This window comes from Gracilinanus agilis, chromosome 4 (genome assembly GCF_016433145.1).
Source record: "Gracilinanus agilis isolate LMUSP501 chromosome 4, AgileGrace, whole genome shotgun sequence".
Lineage (NCBI taxonomy): Eukaryota > Metazoa > Chordata > Mammalia > Didelphimorphia > Didelphidae > Gracilinanus > Gracilinanus agilis.
In genome coordinates, this window is record NC_058133.1 from 273,321,970 (window position 1) to 273,333,761 (window position 11,792).

General features: G+C 39.5%; 1 protein-coding gene across 1 annotated transcript; it reads right to left on the minus strand.

The window, feature by feature from the left end:
• On the minus strand, positions 1 to 11,402 carry USP49 (ubiquitin specific peptidase 49). The gene is made up of 5 exons (XM_044672957.1): positions 9,982 to 11,402; positions 7,783 to 7,987; positions 2,707 to 2,815; positions 1,780 to 1,985; positions 1 to 384 (listed from the first exon to the last, which is right to left on the minus strand). Exons 1-5 carry the CDS (start codon positions 11,359 to 11,361, stop codon positions 194 to 196), a joined length of 2,091 nt encoding a protein of 696 aa, XP_044528892.1. The 5' UTR covers positions 11,362 to 11,402; the 3' UTR covers positions 1 to 193.
• Between the last annotated feature and the right edge of the window lie 390 nt (positions 11,403 to 11,792).

Below are 11,792 nucleotides of genomic sequence, written 5' to 3' on the forward strand. Positions count from 1 at the left end.
TCCAAATACATTAAAAAGAAATTGACTACAAATTTCATGACAGGACTGAATAGCCTGACAACTCCTACTCTTGACCCCAGATTGTGGCAAATCTGTTCCTTCAGTCAGCCTTAATTCCCGCAAAGAGGAAGGATGTGTGAACATAGATGATTTCAATAACAAGCCAGAGGTCATTGGGTGACCAATGATCCCTTCAGGGGAATGTCAGTCTTCTGTCCTCATCACTGTTCCTGGATCGCACCTGAGCTTGGAGTTGGGTTTCAGAAATTCCTGCATTACCCTGCACTGTTCTTTGAGTGTAAAAAAGGATGTAGGCCTGGGTTTTGCACACTTCCTCGACACTACATACATTCAGCTTGGAGTCGTTACAGTGGACCCAAAAACCTAGGAAACCAAAGGAAAAGAAAGAAAATTATTACCCAACCTTCCTGCTTTCAGAGCAGCAGCTGATACCACCAAATAAGAGGAAGAACAGAATTGTGAATATAGGCAATTCTATGTAGAACAGATGAGTAAAACAGATACTTAAAAAATTTCTTTTTAAACATTAACAACTTTCTCTCCCATCAAAATTCATAATAGCAATGCTGCTGCTCATAAGGAACCAAATGGACTAATTTCTATTCTATCTTCTTGTTATAGAGATGGTATTAACAGGTAGTAAAACAGCTAAGGATAGTAGGGGGAGAAGCTGGGAGAAGGAAAGAAGAAAGAGGCTGCAAATGAGCCTTGAACAATTCATAAGCTACATTAGTTAGCCAGAAATTATTAAGAATTGGCTGAATACTAAGACTTAGAATTTGCTGAGATTCAACTTTGTGAACATAGCCTAGCAGTCAGGGAGTTACCAATCATTTGTTTTTATATTCAGATGGCTGACAGATTTAGTGACTTAAAATAGTTTGATGTGAAAAGTAACATTTAAATTTTTTTGCTTTTTACTTTTGATCTATAATTCTTATAAGCCTGAGGAGGAGGCCAAAGCATTCTTGTAAAAGGTCAGGAGTCAGCAAAACCACATCTTTTTCCCTCATCTTTTTCCTCTATATAGTTAAGAAATTTAATCGGCATATACTTTGGCAATACTTTTAGAAATAGTCTATATCATGAAAATGGAGGTCAAAGCAGAATGTTGGAGTGGAAAAAAAACCAGGCCTAGGATCAAATCTAGGCTCCAAACTTTACTACTTATGTATGTTTAGATGGTCTAGTTTGCTTAACCTTTCTGGTTCTCAGTTTCCTATTCTACAAAATGAGAGAGTTGCACTAGATGATCTCTTAAATTCCTTTTCATGCTGATATCCTATGTGTCTATTCCTGTCCTATGATACTTTCATTTTCCCCTTTCTGATGGAGACTGGAAGGTCTTTAGGTCAGTAGTAGATAGAATTAGAGCTGAAACTGAAACCTCCTGACTTTTTCCATTAGGTTAAAAAAACAACAACAACCCTTACCTTTTGCTTAGAATCAATCTAAATACCTATTCCAAGGCAGAAGAGTGGGAAGGGCTAGGCAATGTGGGTTAAGTGGCTTGCCCAAGGTCCCAAAGTTAGGAGGTGTCTGAGGCCATATTTGAACCTAAGACCTCACATCTCCAGGCCTGCTCATCCACTGAACCACCTAGTTGCCCCCTTCTCCACTGGATTTTAATGGATTTGATATCTTTAGAGATTTTCCCTATTAGGAAGACTTTATAGGACTGAATGGCAAAGAAAGCACACACATTATGAACACACTGACAATTCATGGTGTCCACATCCTGGAAAAAGGTACACGCACCTCCCTCTGTGTTGTAGCAATATGCTGTGTAGTGTCCTGAGCCAAACCCTTTCCCGTGATGCATCACCACTGCGGAGAGGTCATAAGCAAAGGTCTCTTTGTCAAGAGAGGAGAGAGTGTCCCTGCAGCAGTAAGGTTCCATGGTTAATACCTGGTCAAAGACGACATGGACCCCAATCTTCTCACGGTGATTACGTCCAGACCACCTAGAATATGGATGTAATAAATAAATAAGGTTCTATCAAGAAGCAAAGCAGATAAACATTTACAAAAAGGGGTGTGTGTACATGGTGTGTTGGTTGGAGGATGGAGATGCCTTGGAACATGGCCCAGTGGTTAGGGCTTTCATTGCTACTGTATAATCAGTATTCTAGGAAATTCTTTTCACTAGTGGAAACAGGCACAATTTTAGACAAAGGTATACTTGTAGAACATTCAACTTTTCTTCTGCATATATACTCATCTATAAAATTCTTTCTAAAACATACAGTATTAAAGGTAGATTAACCAGTGTTCAAAATATGCTTTGAAGATTGAAATCCCTAAGCAAGCCATTTAGTTAATAATTCCTTTGTACTTTCCCCCCTCCTTTTCATTTGCTATAAAATGCCTGTCTCATTCTACCCTGAAGATGATTCCACATAAAGCCTAAGCAATTTCAGAGAATCTTTGAGCAGACAAACCAAAAGCAGGCAGTCCAGTTAAACACAGCCAAGGGAGCAGATATGTAAGTCTCCTGCTGTGCATCAACACAGACTGTGGATGAGATGTTCAATTTCCCTTGAATTCCACAGGGAGGAGTCCAAGGATCTCAAAGGGACCACTTTCTCTCTTCCAACCCTGAAGGGACCTCGGCTTTACTAAAGCCTCCTAAAGTAGGAATTCCCATTGCTTACACAGCACCTGTGACTCCTAAGAGACACTCACCTGAATCGTTTAAGGTGCAGCCGGAGGACCTGAGGTAGTCGGTAGATCATTAACTGCTTTCTAGCTTCACTCAGAACCAGGGGCTTGGGAGAGGATTTACGCCGTCGGCCTACAGAGATAGGGATAAAATAAACCATTTACTGAGTCAGCATATTGTTGGGAAAGGGAGTCCATCCCCCTCCTCCCTACATTTAAATCTAGCATCAGCACATATGAGACACCAAAGAATCTCATTGTAACACCACGTACTTGGGGGGCTTCATATATGAAAGCTAAATGTTTTGAAATCTCCTGGCAACAATAAATGTGAATATAGATGTGGTTGAATGTATTAGGATTATATAAAATAAAATTTCAACACCACAAAATAATACTGTGAATATATATTATTGTTACAAATTTTATCCTCCACTAAAGTAGTATTCAAATTAAGCCTATTGGGAGAAAGGTTATCAAAGGTTACACGAGCAGAGCACAAGCTGGGGGAGAAGGTTTTAAGCCAAGGCCCACTGACAGACTTTTGTATAAGGACCACTTTGAATTTACACATGCCACCAAAAAGCTGGCCACAAAAGGATCATTATTTTATCTATGGCAACTTAAGAAACCATCTTACTGAAGTGTGGAAGGGTTTTGATTTTGTTGGTGGAAAGAGTACTCCTAATAATGAACTCACTGTAAAAGAGAGGGAGGCGGGATAGTTAGGAGAGAAGATGGGAACAGAACAGAATCCAAACATCTCAAAGAACTTTGCTTAAGCTCTATGTTAATTAGAGGATTCCTGTGGAGAAAAATTAACCACTTTCCCCTCCCTACTTCCAGCATATCTCTAGATTCTTTAGTTTTCTCAGTCACTGCAAATGCTTTATGGAGGTCTCATTCATGTATGGGAGCTAGTATCTAAAATTCTCTTATGGCCTCAGCTCTCCATAAAGACAAATTTTGAGTTTTTAGCAGTCCAAATTTTGGCTGCACAGTAGTGTAGTGTGGCATGGTAAATAGAAAGCCAGCTGCAGAGCTAGGAAGTCTTGAAGTAAAAATTTCCCCTTGAACATACTGCTAAACAAATCATGTAACCTGTTAGTGTTCTAGGCAACCCTCTAGATCAGGGGTCGGCAACCTTTTTGGCCATGAGAGCCATAAACGCCACATTTTTTAAAATGCAATTTTGTGAGAGCCGTACAGTGCTCACAGTGTGCGCTCCTGTAACAGCGCCTGAAAAAAATTGACTTTATGGCTCCTGCAAAAAGAGCTATATGTTGCCAACCCCTGCTCTAGACAATAAATTTCAGAATAACTTCCAGTCTGCATTAGTAGATGGAATTTCCTAATGGGAGGATCACTAGACCAATGAGATTATAGGTCTGGAACCATAAAGTAAAAATTCCAACAATTGTTATGGAAATAGCTGCCTCATAACATAGTTTTATGTTATTAACATAGTTTTTGCAGTGACATTTTCTTGAAAATGATGTCATGTAATATATGATGCAATCATACAATAAGCAGAAGGTTTGCCTTGGACTCAAGCTAAAAAGAACATGACACTTTAAGGTAATGGTACTTAATGGTGGAATCCACAAAATGTTCACTCTCAACTGATACTCTTGTATATAAGTACATAAATGAAATTAGATGGAGGAAAAATTCAGTTTGGGGTTTATAGCAAAGATTAGGATAAAGATTCATAATTACCAAAGCATTTGAATAAGACCTTTCTTCAACATAATATGTCTACATCATGGATAGGGTTCTGTATTTTGGTGGTGTACTTGATTTAACAACCACCACCTTCATCATATTTTCCCCCTCAGATAAAAGCACTGTGAGGCTGGCAGACTGGCTGAGGGTGACCAGATCTAAAGCAATTTGGGTATCCAAATGCCATATAGTTGCTGGATGATGTAGGAAGGTGCACTCTAATATTTCAAGAGATAAGCTATGGAACTGAGGGCATCCCAATTTCCAACAGAAGCCATCTCTATAATCGATGGCTGCTGTTTTTAATTAAATATTTGTATGGAGGGGGATGGGAAATTAATGGGCAGTTCCCAAAGGTGTTTGCCAATTGTCTCTGAGCTGCTATCATGGTCCCTCTGCCAGCAAAGCCCTGCATTTCTGCTGGCATGCCATATCTATACCACACCAAGTGTAGCAAATCAAAACTAGATGACATTACAAGCTGAGTTATTTGTCACAATCATGAGTCGAACTGCTGTCAATCTCATTAAAGTTTATAGCAGAATGAAGTAGCTACAGGGATTGCCTTTGCCAGAGCAGGCAGTAGTGGTAGAAAGGGTGAGGGATAGAGGAATAAATGGGCTAAAATCAACCAGGCCTATGGCTTTACTTTACATTCTTATTAACCAGAAAATTTCAAATCTGAAAAATTAAATTGTTGTTATGACTGAGTAGTAGCAATGTATAACTTATATAACAATCAAAGACTGGTCTTTATTCATCTAAAATGAGATTTAATTCTATCACTAGAAAGAGAGAATTTAGATTTGATCAAAATGTTTCAGTTCTGAGTGCTTTCTTTCAAGCTATACAGATAGGGTAAGGTAGAACGTTGGCATTTATGGACTACTCTAAACTAAGAGATCAATATAACTTTCCTTTCACTATGAGTTTTCTTCCCTGACATTTATTTTCATTTGCCAAGTAAAATAATAATAAAAATAAAATAAGTGTTAATATAAAAATCTTCCTTTCTTAGTACATTATGTCCAATATTGGCATGTCAATCAGACTAAATTAAACCATCAAGAAATGCGTTCTGTGCCTCTTCCCTTTAAGTTTTGTGATTCACTTTTCTTAAAGAAAGCAGCTAGACACTGCTGCTCCATGCCTGGCTACTCCATAACTCAATATGAATAAGCAAGTATATGCTCTATGTTAATTTTTCTAAACCAGTAAAATGATACTAAATGCTATAGGGCTTTTCACCTAATTCTTTAAAGGACATCATTTGTCTCTCCAATTTAAAAATTATGCAAAAATATACTTAAAGTAGTATTAACATAGCACTTTTTTTACCTAGTAGTGCAAACTTGCCTTACAAATCTGTTTTTAGATTTTTCCACAGTCTGTTATTGTTTTTAAACTGCTAAAAGACCAAATATGAATAGGCAAGTTACGGAAATGATATGAGCCTTGGCGGTCATATGGAGCAAATTTCACTTCAAAATCAAAATCATAAGATGGGGAAAATACCTTCTTATAAGACCTATGAAAAACCATCAATTATTCAGAAGCATTTGGGATAAAATCTCAGAAAAAAGCCAGTTTTTGAAAACCTGTATTTTCAGTTTAATTTCTCAACTTCAGCAAGTCCCATATTTTTCAAAGGGGACATCTTTTTTCTCTCTCATTTCTGCTACTACACTATCCATAAATTCTTTCTGAAACCATTCCTAGAAGTAATTTATACCAACAATCTGAACTTAAGTTAGAGGGACTTGATATCAATCTACCACGTCTTAGAATTTCAGTGGAGTCTAAGTCCTGATTGTCTAAGCATCTCTACCTTTTTTCCTTTAATTTTTTTGGACACTTTAATTTCCAAAGACATTGCTCTCCATTGCCCCTGTTGTGAGGAAGATTAGTTAGTAATTAAGTATTAAGGTTGACCTAGCAGGAAGGACTGGAGCTGGAGCATTCCAAGATGGAATGAAGGAGCAGGAAGGGGCTTGTGCTCTGGGAGAGACTCCATTAGGGGTTGGCACAAACTGTTGTTAGCCCTGGGAGATCTCAGCCTGCATCCTGATTTCCCTGGGATCCTGAGTGGTGGTGGTTTCTAACAAGTGGACAAGAACTACAGAGCAGCACCAAAGGGAGGAGGAGTTTGGGATCTGGTGGATAGCATCTCAAGCACACCTTCTCTACTTGGTTACCTTGGACCATCTTGGCTTTTGGCATCCTGAGATCATCGGTGGGTTACTGTGAGAAACCCCAAAGCCACCCTCAGCCCTTAGCTGTGCTGGTCAAGCCTGGCAGGAACCAGGCTTGATGCAGCCTCCCAGAGACTCCATTACTGCTCCTTTGGCCCTGTTTGCTTAGATCACTAAGATTAGAGTAGAGAAGTCCTCCCCTTGCCCTGTGGTTTTTGCCCTTTAAGTTTTAAGTATAGAAATCCCTTTCCCACCTTTTAGTTAAACATAATTAAAGCTGTTAAACCCTTTTACCTTGCCTGCTGGTTTCTAGACTCTGGTTTCTCCAGCTCCAGTCCTTCCTGCTAGGCCAACCTTAATACTTAATTACTAACTAATCTTCCTCACAACACCCCTCACCCCCATCCAACTCTAAGGATTCATTTTCTGTAACAAATTATGTTTCTCTAAAAGAAAAATTATATTCGAAAAGAACCTATATAGGAGGCAATATAGTAGACAAGAGTGCTGGCCTTGGATTTAGGAAGAGCTGAGTTCAAATTCTGCTCAGACACTTTAACTGTGTGACCCCCTGGGCAAACCACTTAGCCTTTATTGGCCTCAGTTTCCTCATCTGTAAAATGGGAATAATAATACCACCTACCTAGCTCATAAGGCTGATATACATATGTAAAGCACTATGCAAAACTTAAAGGACTATATAAATGCTAACTATTAACCAGGTCTCATAAAGAAGCAATCCTTTAGGGGGCAGCTGGGTAGCTCAGTGGATTGAGAGTCAGGCCTAGAGATGGGAGGGCCTAGGTTCAAATCTGGCCTCAGACACTTCCCAGACGTAACCCTGGGCAAGTCACTTGACCCCCACTGCCTATAAAAAATTAAAAAAAAAAAAAAAAGAAGAAGCAATCCTTTAACTCCTTCTCAAGGAATCTAATGAAGCCTATGGGGAAATGTTACAAAAGGGAACACTCCGATTTTTTTTTTAAGTTTACCGAAGGTTGGATAAACGTGCCTTTAATGAAATGAGGACAAAAGTTGAAGAAAAACTCAAAGTCTGACAAAGGTTCATATCAATTCAATATCAACAATTTTACTTTTAAGCTAAAAGAAGACATTATGATCACTTCATATTAAATGTCTAAGCTGTGTTAGTTACCTCCCCCATTCAGAACTTGTCACTTACTGTTGCACTGGTCACATGCGTAGATCCTCCCTTCCAGGGCCTCCGTCTCTGTGAATTTGGCTAACATCTCTGTCAGCATGCACTCAGTCTGATTAAAAGGGACGAGCCCTTTTTCTATGCAATGATAGCGCTCAGGGAATTCCAGGGACAGATCCCAGAAGGGTTCAATGGTATTGGATTTGTAATTGCATGTAATGCATGTGACCTAAAAATGAAAGGTTTATATGCAGATTATATTATTCCTTTACATGATATAAATTTTGCTCATATCTTCAGAAAGTCTTCTAAATTGCCTTGCTCCAAACCAGGTGTTGTGTTTTTGTTTTAGTGACATGTGACATAAAAAGAATCCCAAAAAATGATAAAAAAAAAATATCTGGGGCTTGTTATTTCTCCAATAGGCATTTCTGCTATAAAAGGGTATTAGCTAAAATTTAAGGACCAAGTGACACACAGAAAAAATTAACTCCCTAAGTATGTATACTACTCTGTGTTGCAAAAGTACAAATGACAAATGACATAGGATTTCTTTTGTTTTTATATTAGCTTCATTCCTGTGTCTATCCTTCCCCTCCCCAACCTAGGGAGCAATCCCATGAAATAAAGAATAAAAGGGGCAGCAAGGTGGCTCAATGGATAGAGTGCCAGGCCTGGAGTCAAGAGGACCTGGGTTCAAATCAGGCCTCAAACACGTCCTAGCTGTGTGATCCTGGGCAAGTCACTTAATGCCCCATTTGCCTAGCCCTTGTCCTTTTGTCTCAGAATTATTACTAAGATGGAAAGTAAGAGTTTAAGGTGGAAAAAAAGAAAGAACAAAAAAGAAAGGCTTTTCCTAACATACATGGGCAAATCTGAAAGTTTATATGCTCCATGTCCATAGTTCCCTACCTCTGCAAAGGAAAGAAAGACTAATAAAGTGTATAGCAGCAATAAAAAACTCAATTTTAAGTAAATTTTAAGTACACTACTCGGGGTTCTTGCATTTCACCTCAGCTGGTAGGCTCATTAATGACAGGAACCACTTCTTATATCAGTCTCAACTCTTCAGAGTCTAGTCTAGTGCTTGATATAGGGAATGTTTTTTTGAATTCTCATGGGAAAATATATTACTAAAATATAACCATTTAACTTTACATTTCTTAGATACTTTAAAGCATTAAGCTTACATTTTGATCTGTAAACTTTCTTTAGGGTATATATTCTTATCTTCTAAATATCATTAAAAAATTTAAGATTGCCATTTTATATATTTGTTTGGTCATTTCCCAGGAGTCCTTCTAGCCTCTAGCTGGGAGGATTAGCTAGAATGTCTTAGCTCTTTATCAGTCTGTAATTATGATCATATGTAAGTACAGTGAGAAACAGCCCAGCAAAATTTCTTTCCCAGCCATTTTGAGATTAGGGCTCCTAAAGAAGTCTGTATAATTTCCTAAAAGGACCAGCAGGGAAAGCCACCTGTATATATTAATATACATAAATACTACATATAATAATAATGTACATAATAAATAAAAAATGTCAGATTATGTATTAATAATCTGAGAGAAGCCTGAATATTGTATAAAATATGTTTTAAAACAGGGGGCATAAGGGAAAGCTAGGTGGCCTAGAGATAGGAGATCCTGTGGTCAAATCTGCCCTCAGACATTTCCTAAGCTGTATAACCCTGGGAAGTCACTTAACTCCCAAGCCTAGTCCTTACTGTTCTTCTGCCTTGGAACCAGTACACAGTATTGATTCTAAGATAGGAAGTAAAGAGTTTAAAAACAAACAAACAAACAAAAAAACAAAGGGTATGCATCTAGTGCATGAAGTGGATTCCCCGAGGGATGTGTGGGAAAAGATGGACAAAAACTGTATAGAATTATATGGCACAGATTGAAATCAACAGCAGTGGAGAGAGTCATCAATCCTCTGAAATGCTGATATAACAACAATCATGTTAGCATCATGGGCATACATTTGAAATTTAGTGATATGGCAAATGACAAAAATGGGGCAGAAAGAGGGAGTAGTTGTCACCAGAAAATACAAGGTGGTGTATGTCCATATGACATGTCACATTCAAAACAATAGAATTCTAATGAATCTCAGATTTTTCCTCATTCTATTAACTTGCCCAAGACCTCCACAAGAATCACACGATGGCTGTCCTTGGTCTTGACTAGTATCAGGGATAGGGTGAATGAAGAAACCTACCTGACTGAGCAGCTGCCCATGAAATATTGTGTTCACCACCTTCAGAACCTGCTTGGTGAGTTTTCTCTGGGAGAAGGGGATGAGGATCCGACGTTTGGTTCCCTCCGATTCCAGCTCCTGCTGTACTTTATCCAGTAGCTCACAGAGAAACTCCTGAGCATCTTGCTGGTCATAACCCCGAAAGGCAGGGATCAGGCTCCAAACAGAATGGAGCATAGCAAATGGAGACACCAGGGCCCATTTCCCAGACCACATAACACGAAAGAGGGTATGTAATTCATGACAGAGAGAAATGTGCTTTGAACTTGGCTCCTTAGGCTGTATTAGTTCTAAGCTCCTATTTATGGAGGACCCACCATTCAAGCCAGTGGGCAAGTCCTGCCTACATGGCTCAATTCTGTCATTTCTTGCTGACTCCTCAGCAGGAGATTCATTTGCCAATTTACCTGACATTTGAGCCTTCCCATTGGCTGTTTTGGCAAGCAGTTCTTCTGTTTCACAGAGGTCAAGGGTCAAAAAGCATTCTCTGAACTTCTGGAGGTGACTGAGCACTTGAAGGATAGAATTCATGTAACAGGTGTTACCCAGGTTCCGTAGACCTGTTACACCAGGGGTCACCATTGGCTTACGGCGGATGGAATAAAACGGCTTGAATTTGCTGCTCTGCACTCTTCTTGAGGTAGGGGAACTTGTTGCTGTCTCTCTGAACTTCCTGGGAATCAAATTTGCTTGGTGAACATGAGATAGCAGCCTTGCACTTTTCCTGGGGGGGGTGTTGGCCAGCTCCTCAAGGAGGCGGCGCTTCATCTCCTGCCTCCGCTGCCTTGCAGCCTCTTTCTTCTTCTCTAGCTCCTCTATTTGCTTTCTTTGCTCTAGTTTCTGTTGGCCTCTGGTGCTCTTTTCAAACCAGATCCTCAGCGCTTTAGCCAGCAGACACTGGCGCCGGTGCCACAGAGCTGTCAGCATCTGGGGCTGTCCCTGAGGAGCCTGCTGAGGTTGGAACACATCTTCTCCTGAAGCCATCGACCGAAGCATCCTACCACTCCTTACAGACAGATCCTGCTTCTGGCTCCTAATTGCTGAGAGAGTACTTCTGAGCAGTTTCAGATCCCCTTCAGGGTTATCATTCAAAACATAGTCTTCACAAAGGTAACAGAACACATAGAGATCATTGACTTCCATAGCCAATGGGTGTCTGGTTTCTTCAAAGTGTTTAAATGCATGTTCCTCAATGTATCGTCCACAAGCCACATGAGAGCACTTCAGACATGCCCAGACAGACTCTGTGGTATTACACTGCATGCAGTGCCACTTCTGAGGATTCAAGATAGAATGGTCCTGGGCGAGTCGTAACCGCCCTACATGTTTGCATCTATCCATGTCTTATAGAAGTCTCCACTCCTTTAACCTGGCAAAGCAAAGCAAGGCAAAAAAAAAAAAAAAAAAAAAAAAAAAAAAAAAGTTATCTCAGTGTTACTAATCATCCTGAAGTATTTTCTTTTTAAAACCCTTACATCTTGGAGTCAATACTGTGTATTGGTTCCAAGGCAGAAGAGTGGTAAGGGCTAGGCAATGGGGGTCAAGTGACTTGCCCAGGGTCAAACAGCTGGGAAGTATCTGAGGCCAGATTTGAACCTAGGACCTTCCATCTCTAGGTCTCTATCTCAATCCACTGAGCCACCTAGTTGCCCCTGAAGTATTTTCTTCTTTATTTTGGAGAAGGGGGTCTTTTTTATTAAAGTACTCACTAATTTGTCATTCTTAATTAGTTGTCACAAAAATAAGGATCCTGAAAGAACAATAAACCTATC

What these genes read in the sequence shown, in the direction of transcription:
- USP49 (XM_044672957.1), bottom strand. Translation starts at nt 11,361, where the DNA reads ATGGATAGATGCAAACATGTAGGGCGGTTACGACTCGCCCAGGACCAT. An exon ending in CTGCACCTTAAACGATTCAG is followed by an intron (nt 1,986 to 2,706) that starts GTGAGTGTCTCT and finishes TCCATATTCTAG; the next exon opens with GTGGTCTGGACGTAATCACC. An exon ending in TTGCTACAACACAGAGGGAG is followed by an intron (nt 385 to 1,779) that starts GTGCGTGTACCT and finishes TTGGTTTCCTAG; the next exon opens with GTTTTTGGGTCCACTGTAAC.